Below are 18,467 nucleotides of genomic sequence, written 5' to 3' on the forward strand. Positions count from 1 at the left end.
TTTATTACGTGTATTATAAGGTGGTCCGCGAAAATTCTTGAATATAAAAATGGTCCACACACACACTCAAAGTTTGAAAACCCCTGCCTTAGATGGTATTCTCATGGCCATTTGAGGTATTTATTGAACGCTTTAATGAGGTGAGGAGGAGTCAGACTCTGAGAGCGGGTCAAAAATAACGTAATAACGATTATTTAATTAGGTGTATTAACTTGTCCATAAACTAGTATTTTTCCATAAAGAAGATAAAATACAGGTTGTCATGCTCAGTCAGGGGTCTATCTTTTTTTGATGTAGACATTGCTGTTGCATTGCAGAATATCATCTTGCCTAGTTCAGAGACACTATAGAAGGACTTTGCCTAGTTGACGCCGGCAAGGCCCCGCCTACAAATACGTCACCATTATTTACTAACATGTGGGTGGGGCTGTTATCTCGCGTCAACACGCCAGTTCTCGCAGGATCTGTGACGAGATTTCGCAAAAGAGGATGAAGCGGTGAAGAGAAAGAACAACGCGGCGGGTTTCATGAACACAATCTCTTTTGCTCTCACATTTATCGGTAAGGAAACGTGAAAGGGTCGAGCATACTAAGAGCTGAACCCGAACAGACACTCCGCCTCCGTGCATTTCTCATGTGGTCGCTCTTTTACAACGCGAAGCAGCGGGGACGAAACGCTGCAGCTAGCGGCTAACAGGCCTAGCCACCAGTGTTGCCAGATTGGACGGGAAATCGGGCCAGATTTCTGCCAGTTATTTTGCTGCTAGTCACCGTGCATACCCTGAGCAACAAACATCTAATGTTGATGTATACAGTATACGTCTATAACGTTACATCTCTGCATGGTTAATAATGAGTCCTATAACTGGAATAATATTTTTCCATATCCTTCTTTTTAAATGTCATTAAAAATGAGATCGTTCATGTTAATTCATTGTTATTAACGTTAATTTTGACTCATCCATGTGGATGTATTTTGACTGTAAAAAAGAGAATTTTAACGAATTCGTGATTAGAAAGAGACCACTGTGTGCTCGTCATAATATATTTGGTTAATAGTGTGGTGATCGTACTAATATACCATTGGTAAATTGTAGACAATGCTCTGTTAATAGAGGTAATCTAACTCAAGGTACTAATTGTTGTATTGAAATCCAGTTGTACTTTTCTGTTGAACGTGAAGCCATGCTGTCTCCAGTAGGGATGAGGATACAGATCTCCCGACCGTAGAGAAGGCGGTATTCCAGGTGCGAATGGCGGTGTTTGCATGTGGATGTTGAAATTAGTTTAGTTGAGGGTTGAAGAAGATCTAAAGTCGCTGGTTCCTGACTCTGAGCTCATCATGTTTTGCTGTCAAATGCGCTGGTTTCTGTCTCAGGGTTGATGATGTTTATAAGGTCGCTGGTTTCTGTCTGCGCTCATTATGTTTTTCTGTTGGAAGTCGCTGGTTTCCCTCTCAGGGTTCTGGATGTTTGGGTGTTCAGCTTGCTGGTTTCTGTCTCTAGGTTCATGATGTTATACAGTCGTTGGTTTCTGTATCTTGGCTCAGGATGTTATTCAGTTGCTGGTTCATGTCGCTGGTTTCTCTCTTGGTTCATGATGTTATACAGTCGCTGGTTTCTGTCTTAGTTCAGTCGCTGGTTTCTGTCTCTGGGTTCATGATGTTATACAGTCGTTGGTTTCTGTATCTTGGCTCAGGATGTTATTCAGTTGCTGGTTCATGTCGCTGGTTTCTCTCTTGGTTCATGATGTTATACAGTCGCTGGTTTCTGTCTCAGGGTTCATGTTTCAAAGTGCTTGGTTTCTGCACTAGGGTCATGATGTTTTGCTGTTAAAGTCCCTGATTTCTCCCTCTGGGTTTTTGACGTTTGAAAGTCCCTGGTTTCTGTACCAGGGTTCATGATGTTTTGCTGTAAAGCTCCCTGGTTTCTGTCCCAGGGTTCATGATCATTTTCTGTAAATAGAGTTTCTGTCTCAGGGTTCATTATGTTTTGCTGTTAAAGTTGCTGGTTTCCGTCTCTTGGTCTATGATACTTGTGTGGATAAACCTGCTGGTTTCTGCTGTTAAACTTGCTGGTTTCTGCTGTTAAACTTGCTGGTTTGTGGTTCAGGGTTCATGGTGTTTCAAAGTTAGCTTTTTGTCGCTGGGCTCATGATGTTTTTAAGTCGCTTGTTTTTTGCTTCGTTCATGGTGTTTTAAAATCACTAGTTTTTGTCTCTTGATTGATGTTTTTCTGTCGCTGGTTTCTGTTGCTGGGTTCATGATGTTTTTAGGTTGCTGGTTTCTGTTTCTTGGTTCATGATGTTTTGCTGTTAAAGTTGCTGGTTTCCGTCTCATGATGTTTTAAATCCGCTGGTTTCTGGCTCATGATGTTTTAAAGCTGCTGGTTTCTGGCCCATGGCTCACGATGTTTAAAAGGCGCTGGTTTCTGGTTCATGATGTTTAAAAGGTGCTGGTTTCTGGTTCATGATGATTTAAAGGCTCTGGTTTCTGGTTCATGGCGTTTAAAAGGTGCTGGTTTCTGGCTCATGTTTTAAAGCCACTGGTTTCTGGCCCATGGTTGTTGACGTTTTTAAAGCCACTGGTTTCTGGCTCATGATGTTTGAAAAGCGCTGGTTTCTGGTTCATGATGTTTTAAAGCCACTGGTTTCTGGCCCATGGTTCTTGACGTTTTAAAGCCACTGGTTTCTGGCTCATAATGTTTTAAAGCCACTGGTTTTTGGCCCATGATGTGCTGGTGTCGGTTGCCTGCTCACAACTCAGCTTCATGTGCTCTTGTTCAGGGACAGAAGAAAAACTTTAGGCCCTTACATCTTACTGTGGTTCACATCCCAATAGTTGGTTTTCTGGACTGGTTGGAAAACTTTCTGCATGACTGGTTGAACATCTGTCTGCATGAAATTCTTGGATTGGTTGTTTCGGTCAATGAACACAGGGTGATTCTCAGGGTGATTCTTGCCAAGTGATGGATTATATTCCAAGACAAGTTGAACAAGATATTAGGGCGGAAGTGAGTTGATTCTTATATTTCGTTTGTTATTGTGGGGTTTGGGTCTGCAAACTGCTTTAGAAAGTTAACCCCAGTCTTAATGCATACACTCTACATTTCTCTGCCACATAGTGACCCTACACTATGTAATATATTATGTTACTCTGCCACAAAGTGACCCAATACTCTGTAATACACTGTGTTACTCTGCCAAATAGGGACTCCATTGAAAAGCATGAGATGTTTAATCTTATGTTTAATCTTACCTTGAAGCTGGTCTCTCCCATGGATGTCCTGATGTCAGGTGCTGGGTGAAGTGTTTCAACTGGAGTGAATTGTCAGGGTGTCAGGTCTCTTCTCTGATCCATGTGATACATGCTTTGGTCTCCTGGGAACTGGGCCAAACATCACATCTCCATTATGTTTCCATGTTGTCCATGACCCACTAATAATGGTTGGACCTGATGAAATTGCCGCCAACGTTTCTTTGAACAGGAAGTTGTTGTTGTAGTTGTTGTAATAAACCGTTTTAAAATGTGTTCATTTGTTGGAAAGGTGCTTAATATGAAGATGGAAACAAAGTGAACAAGTTCGATTTTGGCTTCATTGTTTCTTCCAATTGTGGTGTTTTCTGTTGTTTGAATAATTTTTGTCCTTTTCATTAATATGGTGTTAAATATCACGTGAGTTAGAACTCTAAGGCCAAACCGAGTGTTGAGTGTACAAATACAAGTTATTTAAACTAAACAAAAGGTACAAAAGTAAAATGTGTGTCCCTGCATATAATATTAGTACCTGAAGCTAGGCTGATGCTACTAAACGTGGTCTATCTATATCTTTACTATATAATGTTGTTGATGGATGTAATGTGTTCACCCTGGATATTCTTGCTATAAACAGGTATGGTAAGCAACAGAGAGACCGTGGTATGACCGGTAGTTTATGATCCGCTGTCGCAAAGAGATGGTAAACTAGTGTGATGTCTGAGATGCTGCTGTCTGAGGTGTTTACAATCTCAAATTCTCCTTCCCCAAGTCATCCATCACTTCTCTCTCTACCCCTCCTCCTGGTCCTCCATCTCTCCTCCTCCACCGAGTCCTCATCCCTTCTCTCCTCCTCCTCTTCCATCTCTCCTCCCTCTCCCCATCTCTTCTCTCCTCCTCCATCTCTTCTCTCCTCCTCCCAGTCCTCAGTCCCATCCCTCTGCCTCCCCCTGCTGGCTCTGATGGTTCCTGTACCTCTCTCCACAGGTAGTTAGCCAGTTGGCAGTGGGCCTGTGGCAGTCTTGCTATGGCTGTTGTGATCAGGCTGCAGGGTCTGCCCATAGTGGCAGGAACCATGGACATCAGACACTTCTTCTCTGGCCTCACCATCCCCGACGGCGGCGTGCACATTGTGGGCGGGGAGCACGGCGAGGCCTTCATCGTGTTCGCCACCGATGAAGACGCCCGTCTGGGAATGATGCGCACAGGTGGGGCCATCAAGAGCAACAAGGTGTCCCTGTTGCTAAGCAGCAAGACGGAGATGCAGAACATGATTGAGCTCAGCAGGCGCCGGTTCGAGACCGGCTCGGCGTCGGCCGAGGCCCCGGCGGTGACGGCCGCCGGTCGGCAGGTCACGAGCATCGCCTCGTCTCAAGCGTCCATTGTGGGGAGGAGTGGTAGCCACGGTAACCAAGGGTTCGGCAATGCCCAGCCCTCTGTGACCACAGCCAGCTCCCACCAGGAGCAGCACAGCAACAAGGTGTCGGCCAGCCATGCCAGCCATCCCAACCATCCCAATCATCCCAGTCATCCCAGCCATCCCAGCTTACCCCCCAGCCATCCCAGCCATCCCAGTTTACCCCCCAGCTTCACCAACAGCTATAGCTCCGGCCCTGGCATCACCGGAGGCCCGCCCCCCATCCCCCCGCTCCCAGCACTCCCCTCCATGCCTGGCCCTCCCCCATCTTCAGCCCTCCCCCCTGTGCCTACGGTCTCCCCTCTCCCCCACATGTCCCACCTCCCCCACATGTCCTCCCTGCCTCCCTTCAACCCCTCCCTGCCTCCCCCCGGAGGCCTGGCCTCCGCCCTGGCTCTGGGGCCTCCCAACCCCATGCTCTTCAGCCCGCTGAACCCCCTGAACCCCCTGGCCTCCCTGGGCCTCCACATGAAGGCGGCGGCAGCAGCGGCCGCCGGTGTGGTGACGGGCGGAGGCCTCCTCGCCAGTCCTGACGAGCTCTTCGTCCTGCTTCAGAACCTCCCCTTCACCTCCTCGGAGCTGGAGGTGAGGGAGATGTTCCGGGGCCTGGGGGTGGAGGCGGTGAGGCTCCTGAGGGATGGCCAGGGCCGGGGCACGGGGCGGGCCATGGTCAAGTTCTTCTCCCCCCAGGACGGGATGGAGGTGGTGAAGCGAGGGGGGGGCATGATGGGGCAGAGGTACGTGGACGTGTCCCCGGCCACAGAGCGCCAGTGGGTCAGCCTCAACAACACCAATGCCAACGCCAAACCCATCCAGGAAGCGCAGATTCAGGAGCATCACCGCGGAAACGTGCCGGCGGGGGGGAGGGAACGCTGCAGATCTCGCTCTCCGCACCGGCAAGGTGGGACTGAGTGGTGCGTCTATCTCAAGGGCCTGCCCTATGAGGCGGAGAAGAGGCAGATCCAGGAGTTCTTCAAGAACCTGTCCCTGGTGGAGGACAGCGTGTACATCGCATACGGCCCCAACGGCCGAGCCACCGGGGAGGGCTTCCTGGAGTTCAAGACGGAGCAGGACTACAAGACGGCCCTGGGCAGCCACATGCAGTACATGGGCAGCCGCTTCATCCAGGTCCACCCCATCAACAGGAAGGGCATGCTGGAGAAGATCGACTCCATCCGCAAGCGCTCGGGTGTCCCGGGCGGAGACGGCAAGACCCAGGAGGTCTCCAAGTCGCCCAGGAACTGCGCCCACATCACCAACATCCCCTACAACGTCTCCAAGAAGGACGTCCGGGCCTTCCTGGACGGGGTGGGCATCTACGAAGACAGCCTGAAGGTGCTGACGGATAACCACGGCAATGGGCTGGGCCAGGCCGTCTTCCAGCTGCGGACGGAGGAGGACGCCCGCAAGGCCGAGAGGCTTCATCGCCAGAAGCTGAACGGGCGCGATGCCTTCGTGCACTTGGTTACCTACGAGCAGATGAAGGACATCGAGAGGAACCCGCCACCGCAGAACAAACGCGGCCAGAGGAACCAGAGCCAGCCCAGCCAGCAGCAGCCCAGCCCCCAGCAGAACCAGCCCAGCCCCCACCAGACCCACCAGATCAACCCCTTCGCCGGGATGAGCGGAGAGGAGTTTAACTTCCTGAGGAGCACCATGGGTAACCTGGGCAGTGCCCCCTTCGTCTCGCCGTTCGCCGCCCCGGGTAATGGGCTGGTGGGCCCCCCGCCCCTGCCCCCCCTGGCCGCGGGACTGGCGGTCACCCCCCCACTGGTGGCCGGCTTGCCTGGAGGCCCCCTCTTGGACCACCCTGGCTTTAGGCCTGGGCTGCCCGGAGGCCCGATCCTGGAGCCCCCTGGCTTCAGGCCCGGGGCTCCCGGGGGCCCCATCCTGGAGCCGCCTGGCTTCAGGCCCGGGGCCCCTGGAGGCCACGGCCTGGGCCCCGAGGCCCTGAGGGCCCTGGCTCCGTTCGACGGCGGCAACAGGAAGCCGACCGGCTTGCCCGGTCGCGTCGCCGGCAGCAACAATAACCAGAACCGGCAAGGAGGCGGAGGCAACAACAACGGACAACAAAACTTTGGCCCGGAAGGTCTGAGGAACCAACAACAACAGGCTCCCGGGAACCCGGGGAACCAGCGTCCCGGGTGCCCCTCCATCGTGAAGCTACAGAACATGCCCTTCACGGTGACTGTTGACGAGATCATGGACTTCTTCTACGGGTACCAGGTGCTGCCCGGCTCAGTGTGCCTCCAGCTGGGGGAGAAGGGGCTGCCCACCGGGGAGGCCATGGTGGCCTTCCACAACCACCAGGAGGCCAGCTCCGCCGTGCTTGACCTCAATGACCGGCCCATCGGGGCCCGCAAGGTCAAGGTGACCCTGGGATAAACATGACCTCTGACCCCTGAGTCTACGTGTGTCTCCCTGTATTCATAGGTCAGAATCCCCCCGTCTCCAGAAGCACAAAACTAACCCGACTCTCTTCTGGTGGATAGGCAGCACTACAATATGATGATGATGATAACTTGTCTCTTGCTTAGAGCTCAAATGTGATGATAACTTGTCTCTTTCTTATAGCTTAAATTTGATATTGATGATGATGATGATAACTTGTCTCTTGCTTGGAGCTCAAATGTGATGCTGATGATGATGGTGACAACTTGTCTCTTGCTTAGAGCTGGAATATGATGATGGGAACAACTTGTCTCTTGCAAAGAGTAGAATTATGATGACGATGGTTTCATTTCATTTTTTAAGAGCACCAAAATATTTCCAGCTTCATTGAAACGCTCAGCTGGGACCGCCGTCGCTGTAAACCGTTGGTTTGTTGCAGAGATGCTTGTGTTTTATTAACCTGCTATGAAAGTGATGTTTGTTTGCTAGTAATGAAATCGTCATAAATCATTTTGATGATTTATAAAATGACAGCCAGTGAAATTGATTTCTTATCGTTTAAAATGGTGTGCACAGCATTGCGTGTCTGTTGAGCAAGGCTGTCTTAGACTTTACTCACTGTTGATTAAACAAGTTCTCCAGGCCAAACCATCCTTGTTTAAAATGACAGAACAGGGTCTGTGATGGTTTGCATCCACCTGGGTTACCTGGCCATGTTGACAATAAGAAAAGCATAATTCCACTGTTTGTCTTTCTGTGCTCTACACCTGAGATGCTTTCACTATTTTATCCTCTTTCTCTTGATATCTTTCCCTCTCTTTTTGCTGGGACTGCTAACTTCGCCACTCTTCACTTCCTGCTGTTGGTCGCCATGTTGAGCTGGGACGGTCCCCTTATGATGATGTCATGTTTGAGCTGGGACTGCCCCCTAATGATGATGTCATGATCATTCTGGAGCTTGGAATGGGATGATGATGTTTATGAAGATATAAACCTCTTGGCACAAAAAGGTTTTGTGTGCTGAGATGAATGTTTGTTTTGATCTTTTTTTAGTTTCTTGGAGAAAGTGTTTCTATGTTTGCCTATGTAGCTAGTTGTGTGTATAGATTACAGATATAGATCAAACCTCATCAGTCTCTTGGACTCGGTCAATAAAAGGATGTTTTATGACGAATTTCTAGAACCCGAAAGAGTTTGGTTTGTTGCGTCTGATGTTGTTAATTTATGAAAACTTACCACGGCTATTAGCCCAAACCCTGACCCATGTAGTACATAGTACAGTCTAACCATTACAAACATAACCTAACCCACATAGTACACCTTAAGTCTAAGCCTAACAACCTAATTAACCCTAACCTACATAGTAGTTTAACCCACATAGTACATCTTCAGTCTAACCCTAACTGAACCTAATTAACCCTAACCCACATAGTGCATCACTATTTCATAAAATATTATATATTTATCATCACACATCTAGACTTCTACGTACAATTAGATAGTAGACTAATTCACTTACTTACGTAAGTAAGTCATTACTAGGCCACTAAATACCTGTAGTTACTAGATTGACTAACTAGCAGTAAGTACCTCAAACTAGTAAATGGCTGGTTACCCCCCTTTTATTCTTCAGGTTGAACAAATTATTAGTAATATTCTTAGTTCACATTGCTTACACAATACGTTGAAGAATACACATAGTTTATAAGTTTATACGTTTATGTTTATAGTTTATTACATAGAAGAGGAATAGTACCGCTGGCCCTGTTGAAAACTGTCCTTTATCTTTGGACGGGCAATAAAGTTGTTCCACAACATCGTTCAATAGTTGATATTCACTATATCATAATAACGGGTCACCTCTGTCTTTTACTAATACTAATTTGCTATCAGTTACTAATCACTTCCCTCCAAATTCAGATCTGAGCACCATACTAACCGTCGACCACCCGTTTCCATGACAACGCAAAGACGACATGCCCGTGCGCGGCTGAACTGGTTACTGTGGTTTGACGGGCTTGTTCGAATAGTGTGTGTGTGGGTGTGTGTGTTCCCTGCGGTTGCTAGTTGTATTTTACCGTTGTTGCTGGATTTGTAGGGAAGTGATTAGCAACTGTGTGTGCGTGTGTGTGTGCGTGTGCGTTACAACAGATTATTCTTGCATGCATATTCGAGGATAGTAAACCCCTAACCTTATTAACCCCACCCTGTTATGTTGATGCCTTGCTCTACCTACTGTGCAACTCAGGGAATATAACCCCTAACTCTGCCGTATTAGTGCCTTGCTATACCTATTGAGCAACACAGGGAATATAACCCCTAACCCTGCAGTGTTAGTGCCTTGCTCTATCTACTGAGCAACACAGGGAAAAGACAGGAAATAAAAAGTCAACTACTTCATGTCTATTTGTGTATCTATTTCCACTTGAAGGCCGGTCTATCTGTTTTAACAGTATTCTGCACTGTAGTAGGCCTACTAGTGTTTAAAGGTACTCTGTACTAGAGTTTAAGGGTACTCTGTACTGTAGTAGGCCTACTAGTGTTAAGGGTACTCTGTACTAGTATTTAAGGGTACTCTGTACTAGTATTTAAGGGGACTCTGTACTAGTATTTAAGGGGACTCTGTACTGTAGTAGGCCTACTAATGTTTAAGGGGTATGCTGGACTGTAGTGTTTAGTGTTTAAGGGTGTTCACGTTACGTACTGTAGTAGGTACGTACACTTACTAGTACGTACACACACATACTCGTGTTTAAGGGTACCAAGGTACTGTAGTAGGCCTACTTGTGTTTAAGGGTACTCTTTACTTTAGTAGGCCTAGTAGTGTTTAAGGGTACTCTGTATTGTAGTGTTTCTGGATCCTGTGCAGTAGTAAAGTTAGGTGGAGTTGAGTCCATTCCGGCTGAATCTTGACAGATTCAGCCGGTCTATGTGACGTCAGCAGGTCTGTGTGACGTCAGCCTAGATCTCTACATGTGCTCATATAAAGTTTAGTCTGGGGGTGCTTTGACTTTAAACAAGTTTGTTGCAAGTATGTTGTGGCCGTGTGTATGCAGCAGACACGGAGTAAGTAAGATCGGCATTACATCGAGTCCGACGAACACGCCCAGGTGTCAGCGATGAGCCAAATTAAACTATAATCAAACTACCACTACTAGTAGTTTAGAAATAGTAGAAATCGAAACGTCTTTTTTTTTTCTCCATCTGACTTCCTGTTTTGTATCTCGGTGACGTCACGGACACCACTGTCCAATCCAATCCATAGTAGTGAGTTCTTGACCAATGAAAGAGCCTCATTCTCCACCTATCTGAGCGATGGGCGGGCCTTATTCCGACCGCTCTACTGCCACTCCCTTTCCTTCATTGAACGGTGGAGCGTCGCTGCGGAGAACTTGTGTACTTGTGTATTTGTAGGGGGCATTGCTGCAGGTAAACAAGGTAAACGTCAACATCTTAAGTATTTTAAGTAACAGGCGAATGTCGCAGGAGTAGTTTGAAGGCTGAACTGTTCCATGTGTGACTCAGTCCGGTGTGCGGAACCGAAGGTCCTGACGGAAGTTGACTGTTCTCGTCATTGTGTGTGTGTATTCGTGTGTGCGCGCACCGATGCGTGCGTGTTTGTATGCGTGTGTTCTTGTCGAGTGTGTGTTCTTGTGGTCATGGGTGTGTTCTTGTGGTCATAATATGTGTGTGTATCTGCGCGCACGATCTGATCATTGATCTGGTCATTGTGTGTGTGTGTGTGTGTGTGTGTGTGTGTGTGTGTGTGTGTGTGTGTGTGTGTGTGTGTGTGTGTGTGTGTGTGTGCTCTTGTGGTCATGTGTGTCTATACGTTCTGCTCATCATATGTGTCTGTGTGTGTTCCCAGATGGCCGACTGCGTGTCCAAGGTGGAGCTGACTGTGTCCTGCACCACTCTCCTGGATAAAGATGTGGGCTCCAAGTCGGACCCACTGTGTGTCCTGTTGCAGAGCACCGGGGACAATCAATGGGAGGAGGTGTGTGTGTGTGTGTGTGTGTGTGTGTGTGTGTGTGTGTGTGTATTTTTTGTAGTGTGTTTACTTTTGGAGGCATCTTGCAGAATGGACTTGGCAGAAATTTAATATAATCTACATAATAATGTTTTAATTTGTGCATAATCTCATAGATGAGTTTCAGTCTACTCAGATTGGATAGATAGAAGATAGGACGGGTTGCAGCGGTCCCAGGGAAGCCCAGTCTCTTCCAGATAATTGACAGTTTATCTGTTTTATTTTTCATTAGACTATGCTGCGTCTAAGGCTACTCATCTAAGTTTTTTCATGAGGTTGTACTATAAGGGCCGCTGTAGGAGGTGTGAGCGTCCAATGACAGATGGTTACCTAGTAGCTGGACTGTAAGTTTATTACTTTATATATATATATATATATATATATAGTACACACCTGGTATTACATTTACATTTAGGGCATTTAGCAGACGCTTTTATCCAAAGCGACTTACAATAAGTACATTTGTCATAAGAAGTGAAACAATATATCGCCGTCGGTACAGTAAAGACGTTCATAGAACCAAGTGCAAGCACTAACAATCGCCAGGCTAACCCCATTCCCCGTATACAGCAGTGATAGCTAGCTACTGCAGATGCTACACAACTAAGAACATGCTACACAACATGCATACACAACACAAGTACATGCTACACAATTAAGTACAGTGAATGAATACAACCTGCATTAAGTGCGTTCATCAAGTGCCAGGACGTACAACAAACAATAGTGCAACAGACAAATAAGGGACTGGTATGTTTTGTGGGAAGTCGGCTTATCGTAGGAGGTAGAGAGGGTTGCCTGGTATCGGAAGGTTGCCAGTTTGATCTCCGGCTCCTCTTAGCTGAGTGTCGAAGTGTCCCTGAGCATGACGCTTAGCCATCCATGTTTACTGCGATAATAATACATAGAAAATCGGCATACAAATTAAAAAATGTGTATATATGTATGTGTATATGGATGTTAATGTGGTTACTGAAGTGTCCCGTCTGTCCCTCAGGTGGGGCGGACAGAGCGGGTGAAGAACTGTGACAGCCCGGCCTTCAGCCAGCGTCTGAAGGTGGACTACCACTTTGAGACTGTGCAGAAGCTCAAGCTCGCCGTCTACGACATCGACAACAAGTCGGTCGACCTCAAGGACGACGACTTCCTGGGAGGAGTGGAGCTCACTCTGGGCCAGGTAACACACCTGATGGTTATGTTATGTTACATGTGGAGCTCACTCTGGGCCAGGTAACACACCTGATGGTTATGTTATGTTACATGTGGAGCTCACTCTGGGCCAGGTAACACACCTGATGGTTATGTTATGTTACATGTGGAGCTCACTCTGGGCCAGGTAACACACCTGATGGTTATGTTATGTTACATGTGGAGCTCACTCTGGGCCAGGTAACACACCTGATGGTTATGTTATGTTACATGAGGAGCTCACTCTGGGCCAGGTAACACACCTGATGGTTATGTTATGTTACATGTGGAGCTCACTCTGGGCCAGGTTACACACATGACAGCCAGCAGTGTAGTGTTATGGTTGTATTTAGTTATAGTTGTATGAAGATATATTTACATTTGTTTATTTATTATTTATCTTATAGTTGTAGTTATAGTTATTTTATGATATGAATATGTTTCTTTATATCTTATAGTTATGGTTATAGTTATGTTATATTATAAATAAATATATATTTGTGTTTAGATTGTTGCCAGTAAAACTGTGACCAGACCACTGCAGCTGAAGACCACCAAGCCAGCGGGGAAGGGAACCATCACTGTAAGTGTGTGTGTGTGTGTGTGTGTGTGTGTGTGTGTGTGTGTGTGTGTGTGTGTGTGTGTGTGTGTGTGTGGATATGTTTGTATATATTTGTATATTTATGTGTGTCTCAGGTGACAGCTGAGGAGATTAAAGACAAGAGAGCCATCGTCCTGGAAGTAGAGGCTAAAGGCCTGGACAAGAAGGTAACACTCACTCACCCTCACTCTCTCAATCACACTATAAACAGGTTGCAATTAGTTTTAATAATGGACAGCTATAGGCACATGACTAGATAAAGTGCTAGATGGATGAATACAGTAGGTATCAGTACAGTAGGGAGGTGGTTAGTGCAGTAGGTAGATGGGTACACTAGGTAGGTACAGGCGGTAGGTTGCTAGGTAGGTACTAACTAACCCTGTCTGTTTCTCAGGACCTCTTTGGGAAGTCTGATCCTTTCCTGGAGTTTTATAAACAAGGAGCTGGTGGCGAGTGGCAGCTGGTGTACAGAACGGAGGTACACACACACACACACACACACACACACACACACACACACACACACACACACACACACACACACACACACACACACACACACACACACACACACACACACACACACACACACACACACACACACACACAGCGGCCCACTGTCTCATCCCTTAAAAGATTGATTCAGGCTAAAACACTTTGACGTAACGTTGTTATAAAATGTCCAACATTGATTTCCTATTCATCAAGGGTTTATTTTGTAATGCATTTTAATTAATAATTTATTAATAAATGTGATAGTTTGTGAAAGCAATATGCCTCATGAGTGATACATTTTGATGATGATGATGTACAGGTAGTGAAGAACAATCTGAGTCCCAGCTGGAAGAAGTTCACCATTTCTCTGCAAACCTTCTGTAGTGGAGATGTGGACGCGCCCCTCAAGGTACACACACACTCTCTGGTCAAATACAGCAAAGCCGCCCGCTGAGGTGAATAACAATCACAATCAAGCATTCGTATTCATGTGATAAACGCCTATAACTCCCTGTTTTATATAAAATACATTGCAGCTGTAAAATACAAAAAGAGAAATGTAATGTTATATAATGTTTTTGTGTTCCTCCTGCAGGTTAACTGCTCGGACTCGGACAGCGATGGATCCCACGATCTGATTGGTTCCTTCACGGCTAAAGTTTCAGATTTCCAGAAGGCAGCTCACGGCACACCGGTGAGATTCATTTATGTTCCTTTAAATGAATGACTAAACTAAACGAGTGTCCTGAATCCTGCTGTCGAATGAACCGACTGTTCACTGACCAGGCTGACAAGAAATAATAAAAAGTAAATAGAGAAATTATAAAAAATAATTATAAATCATAAATCATAAATAATACCTTCTACAATAAGTGTGAAATGGTAAATAATATATAGTAAATAATCAATAGTAAATGATTATTAGTAAATAGGTAATAGTAAATATAAAATAATAACGAGTAAAGAATAAATGGTAAACAAGAAAAAATGAATGCCTCTGTACCTCTTGCTCGAGTTCCTAATGGTAACCATATCCCAGGAGGACATTGTCTTAAACAGGACTACTAACTACATTGGATATACTTTTGGAAATACACTTAGGAAGTAGTTTTCAACTTGTTTTTGTTTTTGAAAATAATAGATAACATAAACATCTGGGTTCCGAGATTAAGATATAAAATCGACCACACCTCAACCACACCTCTATCTACAATGGATGTAAACTAGCCTCTTAGGCTAACTCTGGCTCACTTACAGTTTGACTGTTGATTAATGTGCAATGTCCCTGAAATAAACCAATAAATGAATTAATGTTAGTATTATTATTATTGTAGGTATGATTGTTATTGTGATTATTGTTACTAACCACCAGGGAATGCTGTGTCCTACAGGTGGAGTTCGACTGTGTCCATCCTGACAAGCAGAAAAAGAAGAAGAGTTATAAAAACTCTGGAGTTGTTTGTGTCAAAAACTGCAAGGTAGGAGCTAGACACTGCATTTACCTGTCAGCTAGGAGCGAGACACTGCATTTACCTGTCACTTCGGACCTAAACACTGAATTCCCCAGAATTCCCCCTAGTAGCTGCTGTGTATGTGTGTTTGCATTTCCACAGTTGGTGACACAACACACCTTCCTGGACTACGTCATGGGAGGATGCCAAATCAACTTCACCGTAAGTCTCTCACTCACTCACTCACTCACTCACTCACTCACTCACTCACTCAGTCGTATCTATTGTTTTGTGTGTAGGTGGGGATAGACTTCACCGGCTCCAATGGGGATCCTCGCTCTCCAAACTCTCTCCACTACATGAGTCCAGACGGTCTGAACCAGTACCTGTCTGCCACCTGGTCCGTGGGCCTGGTGGTCCAGGACTACGACACGTGAGTACATGTATACTTCAGGGACACTTCATCAGGGACAGAACGGCTATGGGCCAATCAGGGACAGCCCCAGGTCTTTGGTCCTACCCACAATAATGCCATTTGGATGGGCACCACAGTGCCTCACTTAATAAAATGAATGAAGAGATTCTAGGCTCGTGGTCACGACCTCTCATGACCTCTCTCTTTCTCCTGTTCCTCTCAGAGATAAATTCTTCCCAGCTTTTGGTTTTGGAGCCAAACTTCCTCCAGATTACCAGGTCAGTATTAACCCCTAGCCCTACATCCAGGCTGGGTTCCAACTGGGACGTCGGCCTCAACCTCTGTGGACCCTCACTTATGTTATGATGTTGTGGCTTTGCATTTGTGTGGTGACTGTCGATGATACCTGAGCTGTCTACCAAGCCCTTAACCTAGCACTTAACAGGGCCTTACCCTAAACCAGCTCTCTATCCATGGTACCTGAGCTTCTCAGCAAGCACAATGCAGCCAAAAGCAAGACCTTCATCTGTTGTCTGACCAATCTTTTTCTTCCTGACCTGCAGGTGGCCAATCATGAATTTGCTCTGAACTTCAACCCAGCCAACCCTTTCTGCCAAGGTACACACACACACACACACACACACACACACACCTTACCCGGACTGTAGGGGCTGTTCCCTGATCCTCAGCCTGTGTTTAGGGTACCTTACCCGGACTGTAGGGGCTGTTTCCTGACCCCCAGCGTGTGTTGTTGTGTGTCCCCCCCCCCCCAGGTATTCAGGGCATCGTGGAGGCCTACCGCCAGGCCCTGCCCCAGCTCCGTCTCTCCGGTCCCACTAACTTCTCCCCCATCATCAACCACGTGGCCTCCATCGCCGCCGCCGCCACCCAAGGCAGCCATGCCACTGTGAGGACTCACACAGACACTACACATATATGAGGACTCACACACACACACACACACACACACACACACACACACACACACACACACACACACACACACACACACACACACACACACACACACACACACACACACTGAGGCTGCTCATGGTCACTGTAAATTTACATTTACATTCAGGGCATTTAGCGGGCGCTTTTATCCAAAGCGACTTACGATAAGTACATTTGAACTCTGACTCTGACAGTTAAAATGAAGGGGTGTATCAATGTGTGCAGTAGTACTTCCCCCTGACCCCCCTGTGTGTGTGCAGCAGTGCTTCCTGTCCCCCTGACGCCCCTGTGTGTGTGCAGCAGTACTTCCTGTCCCCCTGACGCCCCTGTGTGTGTGCAGCAGTACTTCCTGTCCCCCCTGTGTGTGTGCAGCAGTACTTCCTGTCCCCCTGACGCCCCTGTGTGTGTGCAGCAGTACTTCGTGCTCCTCATCCTGACCGACGGGGAGATCACAGACTTCGACCAGACCAAGGAGGCCATCGTGCGCGCCTCGCGGCTGCCTCTGTCCATCATCATCGTGGGTGTGGGGCCGGCCGACTTCAAGGCCATGGAGCTGCTGGACGGGGATGATGGGTTGCTGCGCTCCACCACCGGCGAGGCTGTGGCACGTGACATCGTGCAGTTCGTCCCCTACAGGAAGTTTGCCGACGTAAGTCTTCGGTTTGAGTTTAAGGGTTTTAAGTTGGTGCCTTACGGACCATGTGTTCAGTTCAGTTTTTGGTTGTTGTTGTGGAGCTGCATGTCAGAGGCTGATGGGCAACCGCTAGTTGAGCCTTTATCTCAAGATAATGAGCATGGATTATCTATTCATGATTATTAATGCTGTCTCTGTCTCTCTCTGTCTCTCTCGGTCTCTGTCGCTCTCTCTCTGTCTCTGTCTCTGTCTCTGTCTCTCTCTCTCTCTAGGCCCCCCGTGATGCGTTGGCTAAAAGTGTACTTGCTGAGGTTCCCAACCAGTTGGTGTCTTACTTCAAGATGATGGGGCTGGAGCCCGGCAAGCTGACTCCGCCCAAACAGGCTGAGGTCAAACCATAAGGCACTCCCCTTCCCTGTCTGAGCCACAGCCATGCAGTGCTTAGGCCACACCCGCTACCATGCCTTATCCACACACCCTACCACAGAATGCCAAAGCCACACCCCTTATCGTGCCTAAGCCCCACCCCTCATCGTACCTAAGCCACATCCTACTGCAGAAGGCTTAAGCCACACCCCTACCAAAGGCGGCCTAGGCCACACCCTTTTTATGCAATTACCTCTATATGAAACATTTAAAATGTACTCCATAGTTATGAAGCTCCATTTAATCATGATCATTTACTGAGATATAATCGTTGTCATTCCACGTGTTTATTGGTCTGACTGAGACCAGAAGCTGGACCCAAGATATAGTTGTCGTATATATCATGTATTTTCTTTTATTATTATCTTCATTACTATCATAACTCTCCTGGAAGTAATATCAATACAGGCTTGGTCTATCTTGGCATGTTAGCCGCTAACCGTTGCATTTAGACCCCTAGTGATGCTACTACAGGTCTGATCTATGCCAGCCGATAGCCCTGTTCTATTACTCTAGACGCTAGCTTCTGCCTATCTGCTAGCCCTAGCTGCTTGCCTTGACCAGTATTGTGCTTAATTGTGCCAACTGGTTCAAACTAGTTCCAACTGGTTCTAATTGGTAATTTGGAGAATGTATGGACATGCTGCTTTGCACTATAATCTATACGCTTCTATTCTTGAGGCCGTTTCCAATCTGCTCCCGAGATAATCAAAGACCACTTCGACACGGAGCTGAATCATGAAGCGTGTTTGACTGTACGGTCCGTTGCCAGTTGCGTCAATCAACACAGCGTGTACTGACGCCAGATCGGGCCTGCATTATGGCCACCAGGGTGCGCCAAACCCTCTCTATATTCAGCCCCTGGCTTTGGGTTGTCTGGGAGGAAGACAAGGCTGCAAAAGTGTCATGATTCCGCTTGAGCTTTGGTGTATTATGGCTTTTATACTTGAAATAAAATGATCTTATTTTACTTTTGTGTACTTGAATGTTTACTTTAGTCTTATTGTGTGTTGTAGTCAGTGTGCGAAATACCCATCAATATTCGGGGGGGGGGTTGGGTCCCCATCTTCCGATTGTTGCGCAATATCGATCTAAATTTTTCTCATGGAGTGAGAAAAATTTGAAAAACAACCAAAAAAACAACCAAAGCAGGCAGGACTTGAACCCCCGTCTCCAGCACTTTATTCAGCGGGTCTACGTCTCTTGCAC

At 46.9% G+C, this 18,467-nt stretch overlaps 2 protein-coding genes across 4 annotated transcripts; both read left to right on the top strand.

The window, feature by feature from the left end:
• Positions 1 to 478: 478 nt before the first annotated feature.
• Positions 479 to 18,228, top strand: cpne1 (copine I). 3 transcript variants are annotated; one of them, XM_084464798.1, is made up of 16 exons: positions 479 to 561; positions 10,930 to 11,058; positions 12,089 to 12,268; positions 12,788 to 12,862; positions 12,976 to 13,047; positions 13,275 to 13,358; positions 13,695 to 13,784; positions 13,971 to 14,069; positions 14,767 to 14,853; positions 14,989 to 15,048; positions 15,126 to 15,259; positions 15,465 to 15,519; positions 15,805 to 15,859; positions 16,015 to 16,148; positions 16,611 to 16,847; positions 17,105 to 18,228. In XM_084464798.1, exons 2-16 carry the CDS (start codon positions 10,930 to 10,932, stop codon positions 17,231 to 17,233), a joined length of 1,620 nt encoding a protein of 539 aa, XP_084320924.1. In that variant the 5' UTR covers positions 479 to 561; the 3' UTR covers positions 17,234 to 18,228. The 3 variants fall into 3 exon arrangements, with proteins under 3 accessions (XP_084320924.1, XP_084320925.1, XP_084320926.1); XM_084464799.1 differs by lacking the exon at positions 479 to 561 and adding an exon at positions 10,410 to 10,499; XM_084464800.1 differs by lacking the exon at positions 479 to 561 and adding an exon at positions 10,471 to 10,490.
• Positions 488 to 8,229, top strand: rbm12 (RNA binding motif protein 12). Its single transcript, XM_084464797.1, has 2 exons — positions 488 to 561; positions 4,241 to 8,229. The coding sequence occupies exon 2, from the start codon at positions 4,281 to 4,283 to the stop codon at positions 7,053 to 7,055; it is 2,775 nt and encodes a 924-aa protein (XP_084320923.1). The 5' UTR covers positions 488 to 561; positions 4,241 to 4,280; the 3' UTR covers positions 7,056 to 8,229.
• Positions 18,229 to 18,467: the final 239 nt, after the last annotated feature.

Source organism: Micromesistius poutassou (assembly GCF_964030765.1).
Source record: "Micromesistius poutassou genome assembly, chromosome: 2".
NCBI classification, from domain to species: Eukaryota; Metazoa; Chordata; class Actinopteri; order Gadiformes; family Gadidae; genus Micromesistius; species Micromesistius poutassou.

Excerpts from the sequence above, each read along its gene's own strand:
- rbm12 (XM_084464797.1), top strand. The coding sequence starts at position 4,281 with ATGGCTGTTGTGATCAGGCTGCAGGGTCTGCCCATAGTGGCAGGAACC.
- cpne1 (XM_084464798.1), top strand. The coding sequence starts at position 10,930 with ATGGCCGACTGCGTGTCCAAGGTGGAGCTGACTGTGTCCTGCACCACT. Across the intron at positions 12,863-12,975 it reads CGGGGAAGGGAACCATCACT|GTGACAGCTGAGGAGATTAA; the intron begins GTAAGTGTGTGT and ends TGTGTGTCTCAG. Across the intron at positions 15,049-15,125 it reads GATGCCAAATCAACTTCACC|GTGGGGATAGACTTCACCGG; the intron begins GTAAGTCTCTCA and ends TTTTGTGTGTAG.